The sequence below is a fragment of the Corvus kubaryi genome, unplaced genomic scaffold (assembly GCF_017639235.1).
Source record: "Corvus kubaryi isolate FWS band 111438036 unplaced genomic scaffold, C.kubaryi_AGA036_p1.0 71, whole genome shotgun sequence".
Taxonomy (NCBI): domain Eukaryota; kingdom Metazoa; phylum Chordata; class Aves; order Passeriformes; family Corvidae; genus Corvus; species Corvus kubaryi.
Genome location: NW_024582059.1, coordinates 10,108,055 through 10,132,906, shown reverse-complemented (window position 1 = coordinate 10,132,906; position 24,852 = coordinate 10,108,055). Strand labels below are relative to the sequence as shown.

Here is a 24,852-nt window from a genome sequence, read left to right as displayed (position 1 = left end):
TTCTGGCATCAGATTCAATTATAGTACTAAGATGAAGTCCCAAGAGAAGTCTTAAATGAGTTCTGTATTCATAACGTACAGCACAGTACATTTTTGAGTCACCACACACCTCTCAATAATTCAGAGCAGTTGTCAGATGGAGATCTGAGATCTTTATCTTCAATTCAGAAAGCAGAAATAATAATGGTTTATGCACTTTGTCCTCAAACTGTAAAAGTTTCATCACTTCAAAGAAGTTCTTAGATTCTGTAACATGAATACATGACCTGTGCTGTAAAGCACTCTTGGACATTGCAAAGCTTTATTTGAGATTAGCTTTAGTATAAGGACATAGGGAAATTTGGTTTGCATTAATTTCTGTCAGCTAATGACTGTTGTTCATGTACAGTGGTGATACATTGGCACAAGGAGAAATACTTTCAAAAACCTGTGGGAAATTTTTAATGTTGAATTGGGTTTTCCTATTTCAAGTAATTTTGGTGTGTGAGCAGTTAAACCCACCATCAGTCTGGTCTGTACATGTGTATAAAAATCACTGGAGTGTAGTTATATCAGCCATACAACACCTGAGGTGAATATGTAGTCCTCTCAACTTTGTGCTGAAATTGTTATCAAGTAATATAGTGAAAGCATGTCATTAGAGCCAAATTTCATGGTTGTGTGCTTTCTGTAGTATATTTGTCTAGAAAATTTGTGCTGTGTAAGAAAGCAAGAAATCAAGGCATGGTTGTCTAATAGACCCATAGTCTTCAGAAGAAAAAGTGGTGAGATTTTATTTCTGCCACTGAAGTGAAGAACATAAATTCTCAGTGCTTGAAGAAATGTGCGTCAAGCTATGGTATTGACATGTTAGTGCTTCACTATGGAAAATGAATCTAGTATGACCAAATTACTACCAAATTATGCATTGTGATTTGCTTCTTCATGCTATTTTTATATGGGTTAGCCAAGGATGAATTCAGCTAGCATGCGAGGATAAGGAGAGTATTGCAAATAATTAGAATACTAGGTATTTGTTCTGGACATTAGGAGTGTGGAGCGAGAGAATAAAATGAAGTAACTGTGAAGGGCAGTTCTCCCACATTTGGAGACATTTTAGTCTTTTTATACATATTTTATGACACAATTATGTTTTCAGGACACCTGCTTAATTGATAATTGCAATTGACAATTCTGCTTTCATTTTCACATGATACCCTTTCTCTTGCCAAGAAGCTGTAGTTATTCTATGGCAGTCAAAACGGAAACTGAGGATATAATAAGGAAATATTACTGTGCACTGAACTTCCCCTTTCACCAAGAGATCTACTACTGACAACAGTACTTATCTTACATGGTGGCAGCAGCACAGATAGAAAGCAGACAGGTGGCTTTGGTAGCCTGATGTAGACAATCCATTTCCATGTTTTAGGAGCAGAAGGAATTGCAAGTTGTGGCCAGCACAAATGCCTCTATTTCTACTGCAGCGCTCTTAAAGCTCTGTTTGCTATCCAGATCACATTTGTGTCATTGAAATACCACTAGAAGTTCATGGGTCTCCTTCTAGCCACCATTTGTTTGATATCAGTCCTGCTCTTCATGCTCTGTTTCCTGAAATGTCCTTGTAGTGCCACCACAGAGGTTTTGTTGGTTTTTTAAAAAATTCTCCGTATTGATTAAGAGGCCTTGTTCTGCTCTAGTTGTTCTCATGTATCAGTCTCAATGTGTGAATGTCTATTTTATCTGCCTGTTCTTGAAGCTTCTGGAAGATTCTATTAATTGCATGGTTTAGTTTTAGGTAGTCCTGCAAGGAGTACAGAGTTAGATTCGGTCCTTATGTGTCCCTTCCAATTTGAGGCATCCTATGATCTAAATTCTAGAGAATGCATTGTTCTTACATGCAATAGTATAGCAATCTTAAGGCAACAAACTTCAATATACTTTAAAAAGTAATTATTTACTATTAATTTTTTAATGAAGAGTAACTCTTGTTGCTAGATCTTGCTCTTAATTACAGTTAGCCTGTGACAATGATTAAAAGTATAAAAGTCATGATAAAGAGACAAAATTTGTGTAACATCAGGTTGACCTATGTTTAATATTAATCAAGGATGGAACAAAAGACAGTCTCACTTCATTTACACAAATCAATCCTTTTTGTATCTTGCATGCAATTAAGCAAAATGTAATTATTAAATCGAAACTTTTTTTTTTCTTTTTCTAAGGGTATCTTGGTCAGGATGGCCATTTTGGATCATGTGAAAACAAGTACTGTGGTCTGGGCAGACACTGCGTTGTGAATGGAAAGACTGGCCAAGTCGAGTGTCTGTGCATGGAGCACTGCAAGCCACATTACAAACCTGTGTGTGGGTCTGATGGAGAATTCTATGAAAACCACTGTGAAGTGCACAGGGCTGCCTGTCTGAAAAAGCAAAAGATCACCATTGTACACAACGAAGATTGTTTCTTTAAAGGTAAGCATGGCTGAAAAATATCTGGAATATTTGCTATCGGGTATGTGTTTTCAAGCTGTTCAATTAAATCTCTATAGAGTCTGCACTGAGTGTACAGTGAGTAAATGACTTGAACAGTTAACACAGTAAGTATTGCACTCCAGAGATACCTTATGGATTATTTTTCCTGTTGTTTATACTCAATGCTCTGGGCAATCGCCCCTTTTTAACCTGAATAAACCAGTTGTCTCTTAGAAACTAATCTATGGCAGCTTGCCTTACAAATGTGGTTGCTGACCTTGTTCATCTGAATGTACTTAGATCCCAAAGCCTGAAGGATATTAATCTTTGTTACAGGAAAAACGGAATTTAGGATTTCAGAGGGGTTTTGGAAGGTTGCAGACCTGTGCTCATATTTGTTGTTGAAGTTGATAGATCAGCAGCTTGTTCATGGCTACATGGGTCTTTCTTGCTTTGAATTTGGATAATGAAGAGTTTCCTTGTGTACTCATCAAAGCATGCACGATTAGTTACTTTTTAATCTTCTGAATGCTAAGAGGTGCCAGCCTGAATTCTGAGACATACAGCTTATGCTGAGCATTGTATGCTGGCAGTGTGGACAATTGCAACATGCTCTTTTTTTCTATAATTTGAGCACACCTTGCAGGTTTCTGGAACTCTGCCAATGCAGACCTTGAATAAGAATATTTGTGAGTACTTTGACAGATTTTGAGTGTGTTTTCCCTGGTTAAAAAAGATGGATGGCTTTGATGGGAGGGGAAATTTTTTAATAAGGCCCTTTTTTATTAGTCTATCTAGTGTCTCATAAAAACATGTTAAGCTCAGCAACTTCATCAAAAAATGCTAAGGTACAGCTATCCATAGGTTAAACTGGAGGTGTGGAAATCTAACAGCAACTACACATATAAGTAATAGTGAAAGTTTAACTTTGTTCAAAACTAACTGTGGATGCTGTTTGAAATTGATATATCATCACAATATGTAAGCTTTAAGTAAGTAGCATGTGTTCTGAGGTCGTGTAAGATTAAAATGGGATTCTAGGAGTATGACAGACAGGGCTTGTAGGGAATGGTTTGTGCAATAACAACAAAACATGAATGCTGCCATCTTAACAATCACAATCTCTTTAAAAGAACTTGGATGATGCAGTACTCTGATAGAAGAAATGACTGTAAAAAACCACAAAATGTTTAAATTTACAGGGCTAATTTCAATTCTTTAGTGTGACGTATGCAACACAAGTAATTTCAGAGCATGTGTGGGAAAAATTACAGAGCTGCTACATTTTCTCCCCTTAGACAAAGAGAGATTTATTTATGGAAATGAGAAATGAGACAGTACTTCAGGTAGAAATATCATCCAAAGGTTGTTTTAAGTTTTGTTAGCTCATCTTTATGGTTTGAATTCACCATGTTTCTTTCACACTTATTGCTGTGGACAATGGAGTATCTGAATGATGTTCAACTTCATACACCTAATTTAGATGCTGGATTAAAAATGTAAAAAATTACGTTTCTCCTGTAGTCAATTACAGTCTTCAGTAAAGGACTAGGGTATCCGAGGGACTTTGTCTTAGATGCCTTCTGAAAATTGTTATTTATCAAGATACTCAAGGTCTCTAATTTGGGCCATAACTACATGTCTAGAAATATTGTAAATTATTTCATTTTCTCTCTTCTTTCTCATCTTATGTTGACTTCAGTGGTGTTAAACAAATGAGACAGGGACAGTTATTCTTTTTTATATTATTTCATATATTTGGGCCTTATCAATCTGACTTTCTTCTATCTTAACTCCAGCTCCTTCATTGCTGTAGTTGAGCACAGTGCTGTTAAAACATTTTTGCCTTTCTTGACTGTTAACTGTCTTCCAACATCTACTGTATCTATGTGGTAAAGAAGGCAGAAGATGTCAAGCTATTTTTATGTGACTTCTTTCTTTTAGAAAACATTTCTAAGCTAACCACTAGTAGATCGCCTTCAGTAAAGCTGAAGGTTCTGCCAGTTACAGGTCAAAAATAGTAAAAAGCTAATGGGAAAAAACCCTCAAGGGTGCTACTCCTGGATAGAGAAGGTGAACCCCATCACTATTGATGGTGTCAGAAGGGCACTGCCACGTGTCCTCGTTAGTTTAACTGACATCCTCTAGCACAAATCTCATTTCAAGGACCTGCTTCTGAGAGCAGAAAAATTCAAAAAAGATCAGAAAACAAATATTCTGAGCACTTTCTTCAGGCTTTCACAAAGCTCTTTAGAAGAGGCTAGTCCAAACTGGGGCAGAGTGTGAGGGGAAGGAGGTCCTGCAAGATGCTGTTACATGATAGGGTAGTGACTGTCAACAATGACTATATTAAGACAGCAGTTAAGTATTTTTAATTTCTGGTTTAATGGTAATCATTGATTTTCAGATCAAACTACTGTGTACTTAGCTTTTTTTTTTTTTTTTTTTTTTTGTGTATTTTATCTCTGACTGGTCATGCTTTGGGGTACTTGTGTTTCAAATCCTCATGCTGGGTTCTCTGGTCTCCCCTCTTTGAGGTGAAATATTTCTTGATGCAGAAATGTTAAGTTTTAGGTTGGGTATGGGGCTCAAGATGAGAGAAGCCGAGAAATACACCTTATTTAAGTGAGTAAGCTTACTAGAAAACACTAGTGTTCTGTGTCAGGAGAATAAAATTTTAGAAGCTAATGTTCTATTACCTAATTGACATTACAATAGTAGCTAGGTAGCTGTAATTATTTGAATAATACATCTTGTAACCAAATGATTTATAGTTGATCTCAAACATCGTGAGATCTACTTAATGGTTTGAAAATTGCCCTTTTAAACACTTACATGATAAGTGGAGTTTAAGGATTGCCTTGCTAAATGAGAGACATCTTTGGCTTATATGTTGAAACTCCATTAAAATCACTGAGAAATGTGTGTCTTAGCTAAGCTGTGCATAGAACACAGACAAAAAGCATCAAGTCCTTCAGAGAGAGCCATTTCTGAAACATTTTATAAATACATTTTGAGGTAGTGAAATCTGTGTTAAAGCTGTATTCTGCTGACATGATGTTTTTTTAAACTAAAACTTCAAATTCTGGTCCATTACCTGCTTCTTATTGTAGCTTATTTATTTTGAGATTCATTGGACTACTTCCTTTTTTCATTTTTTTTATTCCTTTTCACTTGCTATCTTTATTTCTTCACACCAAATTAAATTGCCCCTTTTTCCAAAATACGTGTGGAATATGTGCAAAACAGTAATTGAAGTTGAAAGTCTTTCCTTGATGATTGAGACTGTTATGCAAATGATACATTTTTGACATGGCTCAAGATAATGGCCATACTAAATTAGAAATTACTTTTCCTCCACTCCTTCTATAATTATTCCCTCAGTTACTTATTAGCATGTCATGATGCATCAGAAACTGAACGATTTTTCCTACTGGCTTGGTTAGATGTTTAGATGCCAACTGTGACCCTGAGAGTTAGTCAATAAACTGTCTCAATTTCTTCTCATATAAAAGCAAAATGAATTCTACAGAGAAACTAATTACTTATAATCCCCTTTTCTATGAATTTAAATTAGAAGTATTTTGTCTACCTGTAGAGTCCTTTGTTTCCCTCAGCTAAAGTCCAGTGTCCTGTAACTGCATGTTAGAGATTGAAAATTTTCCGATCACTTTCAGAGGAGTTCTCAAGCCTGAACTACCTAAAAAATGTAAAATATTTACGGTTACACTAATAAAGCAAGAGAACTCTTTAGAAAATGCTTTGTGATCCAAGGAACTTTCTAAGAATGGTATTCATAGAGATGGTCAAGTGCCAGGATGGTGTGTTCAGTGAGGGGGAAGAAGAGGAAACATAAATGATGAACTAAAGGAAAGGTTAATGACAAAATTCGAAGTTTGAAGCTTAGATTATTCATTAGATCTGATATTGACCATATGAGCTGGGAAGTGTGATATGTTTTGGTACTGCTTTTATTTGCTGGGTAAGTAGTTTGTGCAGAGCATGAGCATGGGAGCATGCAGAAGCTAGGTGGCCTCTGCACGCTCTCTGCTTCCAGTGTCCGGAATGTTCTCAAGCCAGGCACTTTGTGTTTCCAAGCAGCTTCAGCTGGGTGTAAGAAAAGCAATACAAGCATCTGACTCTGTGTGTTTGACACTATTGACTAACCCCTGGCTCTTGCTAGCCATACCTTTAACAAGCATTAGAGGATAGTGATTCGAATGGCCTAGAATTATTTTACTTGGTGTTTCCACCCTTATCTTTATTCTGTGAAGTGGCACTGTGAAATTAATGGCTTTGTGCAGAATGTAGAAGGCTGGAAACATTATTCTTCAGCTTCTCTAAAGTTCAGCTGGACTCATGTGGGACAATGTACTGGGTCATGAATGGCATTCTCAGGACATCAGATAAGGTTCAGTTACAATTTTTTTGTGTTCACTTCTTTTACTCCGTTCTCCTAAACCCAGGCCAGTAAATCTAAGTAAGAGTTTAAAAACTTGTTCATGACAAATTCATCTTGTGTTTTCTATGCACCCTGAGCTTCTTGTATATTTTACGTTATATTTTTTTTCCATACGATGATACACTCGGTCATTATGACAAATGGCAATTTGCTTTGAATCTTCAGGAATATAGCAAATACTCCTATATACTTTGAATTTTATAGACTATTTCTGGAATAAAGTTTACTTCATATGTAAGCTTTTTACTTTTAAGTAGCTTCTGTGACATCCTTGTGATATTAACATTATTTTAATCTCTTTCTATTTTTGTCTCATTTATCATTTGGTGAATATTTTCCTGTGTTAAAAAGTCTGTGATCTTCAGATTTCTTACTACTATTACTAAAATATCTAGATATCTAAAGACTGTTGCAACATTTGCTTTTCCCCTGACTGTTCCTGAAAGACAAAGTAGAAACTTAGGTTGGAAATCTTGCTCCCAATACTAAGCTGTTCAGGGCAGAGGATAAGAGCGGACTATGGACAAATTCAAAGTATGAGAAAACTGGAAAAAGTTCAGAAGACAGTAGCAGGAATGACCAAAAGTAGTAAATGGCTTAAAAAGGATATGAAGGCCTCTTACAAAATCATCAGGGCAAGCTAAGAGTGGATATGAATAGGCTGCCTTGTATTGCAAGAAAAGACAGAAAAATTATGAAATAAGAAAGCAGGAAGAAATTCAAAGCAAGCTTTGGTGTTTGACATACAGCAGATCCTGTGAGTTAAAGCAACACAGGATTTCAGCAGTAGACTGTAAATACTATAGTGTGGAAAGCCTACAGGCTTTTCCTTTTTAAAGAGGGCTGGGGGAAATGAGTTGAAGCGAACTAAATACTATCCCACAGAAAAGATCTAGAATTCCTTTCTAGCCTCTACAGTGACTTCCACAGGATTAGTTCAAAGATTGTAATTTTAAAATTTTTGTGTATGTTTGATTTGTGCCCTAGGTGATCTTAGACTGGTTCTTAAAATATTGGCACATTCATTTAGAAGCACTGACATTTATTTAATCTTATTTGATGTTCATATACTTCAAAAGCAAGCATATAATCTCTGTCATCTTACCAGTTTCACTTCAATAAATATTTCATCTCATCTTTTATATAAATCTTAAACACATTATTTAAGTTTACTCATTAGCCAGTCTTTCAAAAGAAATTTTAGGATATGTTAATCTGAATATCAATCCAATATTTTCATTGCAAAAGAAATTTTGCACTAAGATGCACTTGCTTTTTTACTTTGGCTATCAGTTGGCTTCTCTGTAGAAGTTCTCAACAACATCATTATTACACTCTTCCTGAAAGCCTGAATTTCTGTGTATAACATCACCCTTAAGGTTGCTGCCAATAAAGTGTCAAGCTTCAACTATCACTCCAGAAGTATGTTCAACACAAGCTGTGTTGTGAAAAGAAATATGAAAAAATCTTTCAGAACTTGAGGATTCTGCTTGATCTTAAAACACATTTGATAGCACATAGGAATTATTAGACTTAGATTACTAATTCAGCCTATGATCTAGATATCTTCACTTTAGTGCAACACTTAAAAAATTAATATTAAATCCTGAATTCATGCAGAGATAACATTAGTAATTGCACATTCACAGAGTGGTAAAAATAACTGCTAATGGCAGGTGTGCTACTTCTTTCAGCACTTTGTTGGAAAGAGATGCTCTAACCAATAGAAAACTGGTTCTTTTTAATACCCATTGAAACCATATGAAATTTTAGCACTGTTCCCCTACTCTGCTGTCCCCACACAGTTCATTTTCTTGAGTTGCCTTGCTCGTGGGATTTGGAAAACTGGTGTTTTTTCCTCCAACATCTGTGCAAGATTTTCTCAAATATCTCTCTTAAATTCCCCAGTGTTGTCTTAAAATGCTTAAACTAACTGGCACGCAAGGCCAACATATGTAATATCTGCTACTGGATCTGCAGAGTGAGGCTAAATTCAAGATATTTATGAGAACATGCATATAACAAGCTTAATTTAAAAACACTGTTCAATATACCCTGCTTCACTGCTGTCAGTGATACTGTATCTCTTTGCAACTTAAGTCTCAAACTCTACTCTCTCCTTCGTCCTTTGCATTGAATTCATACCTCTAAAATGTTGGATGGGGCAATGACAATCTTGAAACAAGTTATGAATATAGGTTTGGCTTTTTTGACTGGCTGAAGATATACTGCAAAGACATCCCTTATTTTCAGTGTCTGGAGCAGTCCCAGTCTTTGTATATCAATTCCTTCAGTGCTGGGATAAATCTTTTAATCAGCTCTAACCTATTATGTATTCTACATTCACACAGTGATGAAGAATCTGTGTTCACTAGCTAATCTCTGTACAAACTTAATGAAGTTTAAAATTTCTTGTAAGGTCATCTCTGCTGTTTGAAACCACACAAAGAAATGGGTCTGTGGACATCACAGATTTTCACTGGTAGAAAATTTTAAAACCTTTAATTTTTCCAGTAATGATGTTGAATCTGTTCAAAGAAGCTCTATTAACCTGAAAGCTGCATTCTTAAGTCTCTGTCAAGTCACTGAATCAGACAACCAACATTGTAAAGTCTTCTTCCTTGGAGATACTAAAAACTTGATTGGATGAGGTCCTGGGCAAGCAGTTCTAGGTGGCCCTTCTTGAGCAAGGGAGCAGCACCAGGTGATTTCTTTCTTCAACCTCAACCATTCTGTGGATAAGCATCTCTGAAAAAACATCCTTACTTCTTATACACCTTCGGCCTGATTTTAAAGAAACAGAATGTAGCGCATGGTGCTGAAATTCAGCCAGTAGTTTCTGGTACTGTTGAGGAGGAATTGGAGAGGTTAGAGGAAAAGAAACAGAAGCAGAGTTCTGGCAAAGAGTTATCAGTGGACAGGTAGCATTAGAGTGCTACTAGTGCCCTTCTTTCTAACCTGGTACCTTCGGCCTGCAGATAGGGCAGTGCCACTCACAGGATAGATATTCTTTGCTCTCCTGCTTTTTCAGTACTGTCACAAAAGTGTTGATGCATTTCTAGCAATACAAGGATTGTACAGGTATGGTTCAAATCATGTCTCAATTTCTGAGCTCAAATAGCCCTTATAAAAAAGTTTAGGAAAAGGCAAAAAAACCACCACACAGCTTCTTTTATGATGTTCTAAAATATATATTAGTATTGCCTAGTATTGAGAATAGAAAATGTGTTTAAAACTGGAAAAAGAAAGGTAACTACTCCATAATGTAGTGGCACTATGGCTCCTTGTACTTCAAACCTAAAACTTCTTGGTGCCAGTTAAAAAACTATTAAAATAATTAGAGAATTCTTTTTTATATCAAATTGGTGGCATGGGACAGTGAAAATTATTACACAGTAAAACTAAATTTAAACTGTTTTATCATAAATTTATAGTAAATAAAAGAAGCCTTGTATTCAGGGAGACATTTAAGTGGGATACATAATTTTTAGGTTTAGAGTAAGCACAAGATCTTAAACTACTGAACATTGGTTGGCCTAATGCAAAGTTTAAAAAGTTTTAATTAAATAACGTCAGAATTATCATTAGGTCTTGTGGGAAATTTTTCTGATGGAACATATTGTTGGCCTTTAAAAATCATTAGCAACTGGATACATATACAAGGCACTGGCATGCTATTTGTAATTCAAGTTGGCTAGTGTACGGTATACCAACTTAAAAAAAGCCATAGCTTCTTTTACAGAATCTGAGTAATTTGGAGAGAAGTAGGCATGCAAAAATGATTTTTAATTTCCATTTCTGGCTCTAGTAGATAATAGTGGATGGGGTATAAAACAGGGGATAAAAACCTGTCAGTTAAAAGGTTTTCTCTTGTGGTCTGCCATTTACTCTCTTTTAACATAGGATGGTAGATGGGGTTTACAGTCAGCTAAACTAGAAATCTAGCTTTGCCTTTATTTGCTTGGTTTTATTGTGTAGCACCTTAGTAGAACCTGAGAAATGAAATTGATTCAAAGAAACTTAAACTTAATCTACTCCGTTGACAGCAGCTAGTTTAGGCAAATTCTCTCAATATCTGTAAATATTGGGGTTTTTTCAACTTTCTTGGAGTCTGATAGAAAGTGCAGAAAAGAAATAATGAGATGCAAGAGTCAGATGCTTCCAAATTATGTTTCTTAGTAGATCACTACTGAAATGATTTCCAATTTTTTCCTTTCATTTTTCTCATCCTGTGACTAGAACACACTGTGATACAAAGAAAACTTCCTGCCACCATGCTTGTGATGGCAGCTCTCATGTTCTTATTATGTTTTTAAAGTTATGGTATGAACAAGTATTAGAGGCAACTAGAAAATAAGTAGCCACAAGCACTTTCTACAGAAGAAGACTTGGGCAGTATACTCTGTTAATTGTGTCATAGACAGGTAAATAAAATAAATGAAGTAGCATGATTTTGATGAACATTGAATATATTATATTTATTGTCAGGACTTGGTAGTTTTTGTATACCTTATTTTAAAAAAATAAAGTATTTATACTACTGTAACCAGAGCTTATACTGTTACTTCTGTAACAGAAAACATTGCAAGCAAAAGATAATAATTTAAAGTTTGACAGAGACCTGTAATTAGTGATTCAATTCCAGCATTTTTATTATGGAATTGTCGATTATACAATACTCCTTTTGAAATAAACTTCAATTAAAGTAGAGTATTTTATCAGACTTTATCCTGAGATAAAACAAATGTGGTTCATAGTTAAATATATGTAGAATGGCCCAAAGAATCCTCCAGCTGAAACTGATTTTAAAAGATTAATTTCAGAAAATCAAAGTAAATTTTTACCTCATTCTAATTTATTTTTCCCCTTGTTTGACTCTGAACTTCTCCCTTTTGCTGTCATTGAAACCAGAGCTTTGTTACTGGTTATCTATAATAATTTCTATGAAATTTATAAAATTTATATTATTTGAAGTTTTTATTTTCATGAAGAAGCTAGTCTTTCTCCTAGACCTTAGCAAGTGTGCTTTTCCTGATACTCATGCAGAGAGTAAATACAGTTTGATAAACTGAGCAATGAAATCTAATTAGATCCTTTGGTTTTCTCTTTATCTGGAATGATTATGTGGATTTAATTTAAAATTGTTGAAAGCAAACAACAGAAATAAAGGAAAACATTACAGCAAAAATAAGTTAAACTATAGCCCTAAGAAATAAGCTGAAGTAGAATAACACAAAACTTCCACTCACTAAGAGCGGTGTTTTATATTTTTGCATGTATTTGTATTGGCTTTGGGTGCAATTAAATCCTGAACTATATACTGCCAGGAAAGTTTGTTTCCCTCAGGGCTGGAACAGATGGTGGAGATTCTTTTTTCTTCTCACCATTTAGAGACCAAGTCTGCTGAATTTCTACAAGAAAAAGTATTTATGCCAAAGAAAACTGCTGATGTTGGCCTTAAAGCAGTAGAATTCTTAGCTGTATTCTCTATAGAGTTATTACTAAGACTCCTGGTAAACAGGCAGTGCACTGAAGTTTTGCTATTAGCAGTGTTTTAATACAGATTTGATATCTGTCTAGTAATGTTTGTTGTACAGAATAGACAAAGCGCTATTGACTAATAAAACTGCAGGTTTTCACTTGGTATTCAGCCTGTTTGTCAGGATATTTCACTGTGCGAGGAGGAGGCTGTGAATTAGCATTTCCTGGTCATCACTTTGATAATTAGAAGAATAAAAATCTAAATGCATGGAGAGTAGCAGAAGTGTTGTTAATGATGAGCACTCCATACTCTTAATCCCACCTGGAAAATGAGAAAAAAACACTCCTGGGATCTAATAAAATGGAAAGCCTCGTATATCAGTAAAAAAAAAATCGGAAAGAGGGAAAAATATCCTTGTGGTGTTAAGTACTAATTATGGTCAAGACGTTTCATTAGTGCTTCTAAATTTAAGACGACTGCTGAATGGATCAGTTCTTCGTTATTTTCCTATTCTGTCTTCTCTTTTATACAAGTCCTTGCCATTCAAACAGAACATAAAGATTTTTATTGGTCCCTTATGATGCAAACTATAGTTGTACAATCATCACTTTAGAATATGAGCTCTGTGTGCTCTTAGATTTGCTGTCACTTTATCACAATTGTAGAAGCATCTTGAAGTGTATTTGCTTAAGCAGATGGTGAATGGCTGCACTGGGAATATATCTATCTTCTTTACTGTATGATGAAGTTTTAGAGCAGACATTTTAGCTATGGTAGTTGGAAAAACATACTTTTGTGATAAATCTTGTAGGAAAAAAAAACCTGGTAAAAGATTTAAAAGACCCTAATAATACTGAGTACATGAAATCCGTATAAATGAGATAGTTGAGTGAACACAAATGACATGTACAATATAAGAATTTTAATGCTTTCTTTCATTTTTACAGTATTTTATAATTAAATATTTTTAAAGGAAATTAAAACTTATGTGTTTCAGATTTTTGTTTACAAAAAATCCCGAAGTGCTAAGGATTACTGTGGGGCAGGGAAAACCTTCTAGTTTATATGGGAGTTTCTCTGACACTATCCTTCAGTGATCTCAGGATCTAATTCAGTCCTCCCTACTGAGTCTAATGAAGATTAGGTTCATTGAAATCAATCAGTTGATGAATATTTCTTATATTGCAAGCATGGAAGATGTAAAAGGGAGCCCAAGGCAGAAAATACTGAGTTAGAGGTTTGAAATAAATAAACCATAAAAAACAAATAAAAAAACAAAGAAAACCCCTTCCTCAAACCTGAAAAAACTATTGAAAAAACACACTGTTTTTACCACTAGTGTGATGTAAACTTGAATGTTGATCTGAAATGATCTCAGGATTTACCTGAAACATAAATCCAGTTGATCTGGCAAACACCACAGCTGGTGGCAGATCCTCACTTACATTGGGTAGGGTTTACCTACTGTGTATGTTTTGGAAATTTACCTCACAGTTTAACTAAGGTTTTAAAGATTTTCTTGTATGACTCCTTTAAAATATTAAAAAGTTTAGAAGTATTCTGAGAATGTTGGTGCTTTTAAAAAAGTAGAGTTAGACTTGCTTTGCTTATGTCCAGTATTTGTAGAGAATAGGTAGTTGAAAAAAAAACAAAGAAAAGGAGAGATCAGAAGAGACTCCTATGACATTGCATGTCCTTGTTGTGATGGTTTGGGTTTTCTTGTTTGGTTGGTATCTTTTGTTTTTGGGTTTTTTTGTGTGTCTGGGTTTTTTTTAAATTTTTTTTTTAATTTTTTTTTTGGTTGGTTGTTTTTTTTGAGGTTTTGGGGGGGGCTTGTTTTGTTTGTTTGTTTTGTGGGTTTTTTTTGGTCTTAGTACTGCTTATATTGGACTCTGGAAATAAATAGAGACATTTTCATTAATCTTTTGCCCTCAGTGGACTTGAATTAAGGTATAGTCCTGCGGCTATAGGCAGCAGGAAGATCAGATATACCAATGATAGAAAGACATTAATAGGTTAAGTTATGAGTTAGCAGTTGATGGGGGACCCAGGAGTACAAATGAAGTAGCCAATTATAAATTGTTACAACCTTTATTCATTTTTGTAGTTCACAGATAAATGAACATAAGTCTAAGTACAATATGTATAGCCATTAGAGTTGTCTTGGTATTCTCTTTGTATAACCAAACTATACATACATATATTAATTACTTTGACATCAGTTAAAAAATCTCCCACTTCACTCCAAAAATAGTGTTGAGAAAAAAAGAAAATCATTGCTTCATTTCTTTGTTTGTTTTACTCCCTATGCAAGTATTAGTGGTGATGGTGGCAATGAAGACACTTTTAAGCCTCATGGGATCTGGGTGTGCGTCATCATATTTTTAATTCTGTACTAGTTTGAAAACAAACCAGTGGGAGGCACCAAGTCAGAATAACAATTTAATGGGGAAATTAAAGAAAAGGAAAAAAAACTAAAAGAAAACACCGGTTCAAACTGACAGAGTCAAGATACAGCCTGAGTCCCTGTTAGGCAGGGTGGTGGTAGCAGTCTGGTAGAATGGTGGTTGCAGTCCTCTGAAGCAGTGATCCTGTAGAAAAAAGGGTCTGCTCTTCCTCAGAAGGTCCAGTGGTGGCTGTGTAGCTCCTGTCCTCTGGAAATCCAGTGGAAGGGTTCCCTCTGGTGTTCAGAGTCTCAGATTATATCCATGATGGGACGCTTGGTTCCTTCCTCTGGGTGAAGCATCTCACAATGGAGTAATGAGTCATGAGGCCAAGTGTTGATTAGGCTCATTAACAGAAGATAGTCCAGAGGGAATTATCTACGAGTCATGCGGCAGGACAATGATGGGCAATTAACAGAAAGATAGTCTGGGGGGAGGAAGCAAAGAAACACTGCCCCACCTGATTTCAACAGCTCATGAGGATGGTAATAGAATACACTGCAACCCAGGACAAATTCATACTGTGAATTATGTGTGGATGGGGCCAGTCTATGTGTGGATGGGGCCACACTTGCTTCTGGAAGATGAAAATCTGGGTATGTAGGCTAAAAAGAGTTGTTTTCCTGAACAATGCTGTTGTTTAGACGATCAAAAGGCTGCAACACTAGGATGCATTGTAGATACATTTCCAGTCTACATGTAGTAAGTATATTTTCCTGTATAAAATTTTTTAAAAAACCTTCTGGATCTTGCTTGAAATACAGAAATTTTTGGCATGAGAAGTGAATGGTGGCACATGAGAATCACATGATAACACAAAACATTCATGCAGAGTTCACCTGATCAAGCTTTGGTATTTGCAGTATTTAAATACTCTTTTATATTGCATAATTTAAGGAGTTGAGTTTTCAGTGCAAAAGATTGAATAAGGTATTATTATTTCAAAGACACAGGGTAAATCAAACAATAAAGGATCTTAATTCTCTGTGTCTTGTAAAAGAGAGTGAGTGTACATAAGATTACAAGTGAAGGTGAGATAACTTCATTTTAATATGGTAATCATTTGTATTTGTTTATTGGACTGGTGGAAAAGAGGAGGTTCACTTTGCAAGAAGTTGAATGGAAATGTTACAGAAATTACTTGTGGAAGTAAAAAGTAACAGGAATATTGTTGGAAAATTCTTCCATTGTTACTTTAAAAAAATTATTTTAAATGACACCTATTTTTTTTTTTTAATTGTAAGAGTGGCAGAAAACAGATGGACAAAGTTTTTCATTGTATAGAGTAGATGCAAGAGTACAAAGCCAGGATGATCAGTCCGCACAACATGTAGAATAAGGCCAAGTAACTTCCCAGAAATTACATCAGTTTAAATTTGTTTACAATTTTTATTTATGAGGCAGTCATAAAAAAAAGAGAGAAAATCTTTTTCACAAAAAAAGGTCTCTATAAAAGTTAAGCATGCAGAGTTGAGAGATCCATCTCTTTCACTAAACCAAAAGAGTTATTTTGCAGGTGATATAGTACAATCACAATTTTGACCAATCAAGGTAGAGTTCTTTTAATGAACTTTGAAAAACAAGTTTTGGTGACGAGAGAATAGGAGGAATTACTTGGATTTTCTCTTCTAAGTTAAACTTCTTTACTTTTTGCTTTGCTGTACACCACTGTGTTGATGGGTCACTCAGAGTGTTGTCATGTGTGTGATCTTTAAAAAAATTATTACTGTTTTTTATATTCCAAGTTATTTGCAACAATTTTTACTTCTCCTTTTGTCAGAAATAAAATCTTGAAATTGCTGAAAGACTAAGAAGCTGAGATACTAAAATGGAAATAAGAGTAGAGTCAGTCCTTAAAAAAAAAACTTCAAAACCAATCAATAAAACAAAACCCACAAGAAAAGAACAGTCAACAAAGAAAATAAGCTGTCAGGCTGGAATTCCTGTCACAGTAAATTGTTAAAAATTGATCCTACAGGCATTTCACCATTTTCCTTGCCGTACAAATGTTGGCTACTCCAGTCTGTGAACTGGCTGGCCTTGTTGTCTCTAGTCACTCAATCTTAGGAGATCAGTGGTGCTCAGAAACGCTACAAAGATCTCCTTTGATCTGAGGTGTTGGAAAAATAGAAAGTTATCTCTGTGCAAGTAAAAGTCTGTACAAGTATCTCATTATTTTTTCTGCATTTCTCACTTATTGCTTTCCTAACTTCAGCAAAGTAGGAAGGTTCTCTTAACTTGATGAAATGTACCTCAACCAACTGACTTTCATAGATCATTGAAAGCACAACTCATTCTGAATACTGCAAAAGTATTTCTGAATGCTGAGATGGGGCTATACATAATTTGGTCTGCTTATTTCAACAAATCACTATGTTTTGAAATTCAAATTAGCACATTCCTAACATTAAACTTTTACTGTGTGCACACTTAAAATACTCCTAGAATATGGCTCTGAGACTAATGGCTCGGGCCTCTGAAATGTAGACTCTCTTACAATTGCCAGAGAAGTGAATCTTTACATTCATGTGCTTATTGGTAATGGAGGAATAGTGATGTTCAGCACAGTGTGGAGGCTCAGGTAGGGCTAATACTAGTTTGTGATAGAACACAGGGGCAGAGATTTCTGGTGGAGTTCCATTTCCTGTTGACTTTCTATGTCTCAGTCTACTGGTTTGGTCTCTTTTTTTGGGTAGGTGTATTTTGTGGATTTTGCTCCCTGTGAGACAGTCCTAACTTGGAGAATTTTTCTGCATGAATGACTCGGAGGGATTTATTTTCTCTCCTGAAGAGGATACACACCTGTTACGTGAAACCTCCATCTTCCTTTGTATTTTAGGTAATAAGATACAGAAGAGATATTCACTGAGTGGCAATTTTGTTCTGCTTTGTTTTGCATTTTGAAAACTGCATCACTGAGTTTTTTTCCTCTCTTACATGACAGGTGTGACACTTGAGACAAATTGCTGTCACACCTTTCAGTGTTCTGTTATTAAGTATTCAGGATCTGCCTGGTCTTTCTTGAAGTGTCCTTGGTCAATGTTTTTTTAAGGTTGAATTTTTCTTTCTCGTCTCCATCAAATCTCACTGTCTGTAGAAGGAATTGTGATTTCGATCACAGAAGGATCTTAGATTTCGATCCTTGTGGTTTTACCTGCAGGCAGCTAAACACCACAGGAAGGTTTAGAAAATTAACTCAGTCCCAGCCAAAATCAGGACACAGTGGACTCATTTTGTTGTGTAAATTCTAAGGTTTCATTCTATTTCACTTCTTATAGTGCAGTAGTTGCTGAAGCCTGGGTTATCTAGCCAGCTCCTTTGAGTTGGTGTAAAAAACTGCTGAAGAAAATTCATTGGTTTTGAGGTAATTTAACCCACAAATTATATATTTTAATATATATTATATATATAAATTGTATATAGGTGTGTATATGCAAACCAATAAATAATATTAAATTTATGTTTATGAACTAATACTAACTAATATGTTTACAAAGACACATTGGCTGTGAAATTGTCTTCAGAGAAGGATGATTTATAATTGCTAATTGTGCATAATCTTTTGAAAGTGTAGAGTGACAACTATGTAACCAGAAGAAATTGGTAGTAATTAGCCAGTGATCAATGAATGTATGCTATCACAGTCCTTTGGACCTGCTAGGGAGATGAGATCCAAACGCCATGGGGAAATCATGAGTCCTTATAGGGAACTTCCATGAAATTTAAAACAAACAAGAAAAAAACAACCCCAAACCGCCAAAGACATGAGTTTTAGCTATGGGAAAAAAAAAAAAAAATTAAACAGTAAAAAGCTTGGGTAGAGTAGAAAAAAAAATGTTTCAAGTAGTCAAAGAGGATAAGAAGATTGTAGTTTATACATGACTGAGAAGAGACGATGAAAAGTCTTAGAAGTTCTTGAGGTTCTTACGGGAAGAATGAAAATTGTCTCATTCCTTCTGCATCTGCTCTTACTTTCCACTTTTTCTTGCCATCTCCGTGTGGAGAAGTTGCTATGTTATACCTTCCTCTTAGCAAATACCTGTTTGTTAAAAAAATAACTTTCCAAAGGAAGGATTTATTTAAAGGAACATTGATGGGTTTTCACTGTGCTGCTGAGATTGAGTTTTCATCTCTGTTTCGAATCTCTACAGGGAGTATTTTCATCAGTATGAACACTAAATGACCAGTTCAGACTTGCCTGTGGAAAGAAGTTCCTTGATTACTTGATAATCCTCTCTGCTGATAATAAAAATGGGTCTGCTCTGGGCAGCATTTTTAAATGTTTTGGTGATGTGAATTTTCTTGACTGCTAATAAGATGCAGAAAGAGACATCAAATAGCTTTGGGATACATTTCAAAGTACAGGCATTTAATAGCGTTTTAACTGCATTTGCAGGCAATAGCACCATTTTGTTAAAGGTAGAATCTTATCAACTGAACTATTTTCAATTTCCTCCACTGACATCCAATATCAACTCTCAAATACATCTCATACCGTTATGAAAGTAGTAGCAATTCAGACAGTCTAATAAATATACAATTATTTTCTTAAGTCACAATTTAAAAACAATGTCTTTGAACAGTCTTCCACACATAGCTTTTATGGGCTAATTCATAAATTTGTATACATATCTGTAGGCCATTTGCTGACTTACTGTACCTTGGAAATGCACAATAATTTTCTTGTGATTGCAAATCCAAAAATGTTTTAATTTAAATTCAGCTGATATTAAAAAAAAGGAAAAAAAGTTACATTCCTGGTAAATTATCCGGTACATAAAAGTAATAGAATAGATGTGGCTAAAGTGACAGAAGGTTTCTCTATATATAGAGAGAATATAGAATGTACATATAATATATAGATACACATACAGTGCTACTTTATAACAACAACAGGGTGTTGTGGCATTCTAATTTAAGGCCTAATATGAGATGTCAGTCTTTCAGCTGACTTCAGTAGGTACTTGAGCAACTCAACATAGTGTTAGACAACTAAAACCACAGACCAGTTTAAATGGCTGAGTTAACTTTACCTCATATCATCAGTGCGTGAATCTGTAGGATTGAGCTGGACATTGTGTACCAAGGGGCAGGCAAGAGATAAGCTCTGTAGAAAACTGGTGCTGTGTCGTGGAAACAAAATAATTTACATTTGCCAGTGCATAATAACTCATGCAATTTTTATGAGGGCATAATATTTCTTTCAACTCTATTTCTTCTGCTGGGAATGTGAACCATGTTCAATGGTCTGCCTGAAGTAACATCACTACTATGTTTCTGTTCTACTTTATTTGCTAATGTAGAGAATAATGGAAATTGTACTTATCTGGTGGAGCTGTATTAGTAGAAGTCAGTAGAAGAGGCATGTAGCATGGCCAACAAAAGACAAAGTTGTTGGGGGTGTGTGTGTGTACTCACTCTCCTTCTCTCTTCCTGTCCCTTTCGCCCTTTTTTCATAGAATCACAGAATGTTTTTGGTTGGAAGGGACCTTAAAGGTCATCTAGTTCCAACCCTTCTGCCAGGGCCAGGGATGCTACCCACTAGACTGGGTTACTCAGAGCTCCATCCAGCGTGACCTTGGGCACTTCTGATGACAGACAGGTGAAATGTCCTTGTGCCACTTAGCAGGTCTGCTTTTGTTCTGTCCCTCTGTGGAGCACACTATACACTACAAACGCCACTGCTGAGGATAGTCTTCCTATAGTTGCTTAACCAGATGGCAGCTACCAACCACCTCTGTAAAGTGAACATGAGGCTGTCGAGTGTCTGTTTTTACTGATGTGCACTTTTCCAGAGTGGGCTTACAAATGCCATGCTTAAATGCATCGTAATAAATCAAATTAAATATCTGAAATGGTCTGAACAAGTTTGTATGACAAATCAGTTTTGCTGTGCATAATGTGGAATTCTAACGGTGAACTAGTAGATGATTGATAAAAATCCTGAATTACGAACATTTTTTTATGAGACAGGTACTCAGCACAGTAGAGTACTCACATGTTCTGAGAAGAAAGGATTAATACCTCTCTAGCCATACTGAGAACAGTGTCCAGCAGGGGGAAAAGAGACTGAAAATGAAGTCTGAGAATGGGTGTCAGTAATGGATGAGAGGGAAAATCCCTTAAGAAATATAATCGGAGTTCTGTTAGGAGGAATTGATGAACCTGTGACTTAGGCAATTCTGATGCAAGTAGTTGTAAAATAATATATCTCTGTAAATCAATATGAAGGAAGAAAAAAAGCATAAGGTTTAAACCCAGAAAGATAGGAAAGTAAGATGTTATAAAGCAAATAATTTCAGATTTGCTGATTGCAGCCTGCAGTAGAGTTCATTCTATAAACACAGTAGGGAAAGGGATTTTAGAATCTCAAGAAAAATGTTGTCTTACACTATAGCTTGTGATTGATATACAGAGTTGTTCTATATTTAAAACAAATCTTTGAAAGATCCATTTCTGAGCTCTGAATCCTTCATGTCATCTTTCAAAAAGAAGGAACAATGCTATTTTGACTAAATAAATGAGAGCAGTAATGATGGAGGTATTCAAGATGTCCCTTGGCAGATGAATGAATATAAAATCCAAGAGGAAAAGCAATTGCAGGAAAACTACATGAGATCTTTAATTGAATAGCCAGTCACTCTCTGTACACTACCATAATCCTTTAGCTGGAATTTGTAATTTATGTGCTAGTGATTCTTTCAATAAATTAATTAGATAAAACTCCCTTGTGTTCCTACCACATTTAACATGAAGAATTTCTGAAAGTATAATCTGCTTTTGTGCAGTGCTAGTTTGATCCTGGATAGCAAAACAGGCTTTGAAAATGGGATGCAATTTTTTTATCCTTTTCACTGTAATTAGACAAGGGAGAAGTAGGTGTGGTCACATTTGTGGAATAATTTTTATATGGAAGCTACTAATGTTCAACCATAAAAAATACTAGGCTGACCTTTTGTGTAAGAATTATAATTTTATGCATGGAAAATTATTGTTAGACTTGTTTTCAGGAACTAGACAAATTTATGACAAATATTTGACTAATAAGTACAAGATATGCAAAGTATATTTTGCCAAAATCTATTTCATATTTTGTGGTACATTATGCAAGGTGAAACGGTTACTTTTTGTAGTTCAAGTTAAGGATTCTCATAATTTTTATATTGTTTGTGAGCTGCAAATATCCATAAGTTGGCTGAAGTTTCATTTCATAAATTTGAAGGTACTTGAACTGATGATGAGATGCTTGAATTTTGCTTGCTTAGTGGTTTATGACCTGAGGAATATTACCTTGACAATGTTTCCATATGGAATATATTTTTTCATCACAGCAGACTTAATAATACTAAAGAAGCTTGAAAAATGAGTATGCACGGTTTTTGTGGTGATGTCACAAAGAATGATTATAAAAAGTGGTTGCAGATAGCAGTAGGAATAGCATTGTGGAAGATTTAATTCTGTGTTTCTGCTTAACAATACAGCCTAGCTTACTGTTTCAAACACATTGTTACAAGTATTATCTGTCATTTTTATGCTTTAGAAAGAAAGCTTGGAATTTTGTGTACCTACTCTATTTTTTCTTCCTTTTCAAAAATTCACTCAGTTTTGTCTGAACCTATTGGTTAACTTGCACGGTTGCGTGCTTAGTGGAAGTTAAATTTGGCACAAGATAATCTCCAAATATTTACTCTGCACAGACTGTGCTGAAGTCCAGAGACGGAAAGTTTGCACAGATACCTATTTTGTTAGTAAGTTCCTGCTGGAATTTAATTACAATAGAGAACAAAGGAGTAGGTATCCATGCCACTACTCACAGCAGTATAGAATTATAGAATGTTTTGGATTGGAAGAGACCTTAAGATGAACTGGTTCCACCCTCCTTGCCATGGGAAGGATGCCATTCACAAGACCAGGTTGCTCAGGGTCCCATCCAACCCGGCCCTAAACACAGAATCACAGAATGTGCTGAGTTGGAAAGGATCCACAGTGTTCATCAAAGTCCAACTTCTGGCCCTGCACAGGACAGCTTCAGGAATCACACCATGTGCCTGAGAATGTTGTCCAGACATTTCTTGAACAACATCAGTCTTGGTGCTGTGACCAGGTCCTGGGGAGCCTGTTCCAGTGCCCAACCACCCTTTGGGTGAAAAACTTTTTCCTAGTATTTAACCTAAACCTCCTCTGACACAACTTCAGGCCATTCCTACATTTCCTCTCACTGGTCACCACAGAGAAGAGATCAGTCCCTGCTCCTCCTCTTGCCTTCACGAGGAAGTTGTAACTTCAATGAGGTCTCCCCTCAGTCTCCTCTTCACCAGGCTGAACAGAGCAAGTGACCTCAGACACTCCTCATAGGGCTTCACCTCCAGACCCTTCACCATCCTTGTTGTCCTTCTTTGCACATTCTCTAATAGTCTAATGACTTTTTTATATTGTGGTGCCTAAAACTGCACACAGGATTCAGGATGAGTGCAGAGCAGAGTGGGACAATCTCCTCCCTTGCCTGGCTGGCGATGCTGTGCCTGATGCCCCCCAGGACACGCTTGGCCCTCCTGGCTGCCAGGGCACTGCTGATGCACATTCAACTTGCTGTTGCTGGCACCACTAGGTCCCTCCTGCAGTGCTGCTCTCCAGACTCTCAGTCTGTCTGTACATGCAGGGGTGGGCCATCCACAACCTCTTTGCACAACCTGTTCAGTGCTTCACCACACTCATAGTGAAGAATTTCTTCCTAACATCTAATCTAAGCATGTCATCACAGTTTAAAATAACTGCCCATTTACTCGTCACTATCTGGCTCTATAAACAGTCCTTCTCTATCATTTCTATAAATACTTACCATAAACTTTCAAGTATTTTTTTTCAATGTGATAGCTAAAATAGATACAGCATTAATAATTCTGATAGATCCACTTCCTCAGTGAAAAACTTCTCATGTCTAGGTTTGTTTTGTTTTGTTTTTTTTTCCCTTGCATGGGTATAAATCTATTAAAATATCTGTACAAGGAAATGTGTGTACGACTGGAGAGTGATCCAGTTGATGTTCCTTTAATAATAAAAGGCTCTGTAAAATACCATGGTGTTGGTTACTCCGCTCCACATTCTAGGTTTAAAAATTCTAATTATTTCATACTTTTTTTCTAATTATATTTCAAATATTCTGTACCTTAAAATTTGAAAATTACAAATATGTGATTAAATCTATGGAAGTTAGGAGTGTAGGGATTTAGTAGTTGGATTTTTGTTTTTTTAATTAATTGCTTTGAGTTAAAAAGTAACAACTGACTGTAAGACAAGTTCATATTCCTTTTTTTTGGTCAATACACACATATTCATTTCAGTAGGATAAACACAGTTCAGCATGTAAATTCCTTATTTAAAGTGTCCTAAATCTGATGTTTGCAGTTTTAAACAGCAGATGATAGTTTTGCTGTTGGCAGACATGTAAATATCACTGAGAGATTTTTGGGTTCCCCAAAATGTATCTGAATCTCTCCCCTAATGGACCCATGACTGCAGTGGGATTTAACAGTCTCTTGGCTCTGTCTCCTGGCTCGCAGTAGGAGTCACAGAAAGCTGACTCAGCTGAAGTCATGGAGCATTTCCTCGTTGGTTTGTTATGGCAGGTAAATTTCATCACAGAGGGGAGGAAGGAAGTCATAAGGAGGCAAAAGTAATACCGTGTATCACATCACTTGTTTCAATGTCAGTTGGCATCACTTCCTAAGTACTTAATGTATTCTACGTCCTTACCTTATATCATTGGTTTACAGAGATGAAATTTCATCTTTGTAACTTAAATGCAATCGCCACTGTTGGGAGAAACTGGTTTGAAATTACTGTGTGTTTTCTGGGCAGAGACTATGGCTTTGGTGGCAAAGGTTTGTGTGAGGATGTAGAAAAATATTATTTATTAACTTTTAAATTGATACTGACTCAGAAAATTCTTGCAAGAAAAGCAATATTTTGGTATAATAGCCTTGTTATATGTACAATGAAGTTACCCTACCA

The 24,852-nt window shown here is 35.8% G+C and overlaps 1 protein-coding gene across 2 annotated transcripts in view; it reads left to right on the top strand.

Annotated features, from left to right (window-relative positions):
* Positions 1–24,852, top strand: part of FSTL5 (follistatin like 5) — a 278,658-nt gene that overhangs the window by 79,138 nt on the left and 174,668 nt on the right. For both annotated transcript variants that reach the window (XM_042049795.1, XM_042049794.1), the window contains exon 4: positions 2,205–2,453. In XM_042049795.1, coding sequence (XP_041905729.1) covers positions 2,205–2,453 — 249 coding nt within the window. The remainder of the gene's footprint in view (positions 1–2,204; positions 2,454–24,852) is intronic.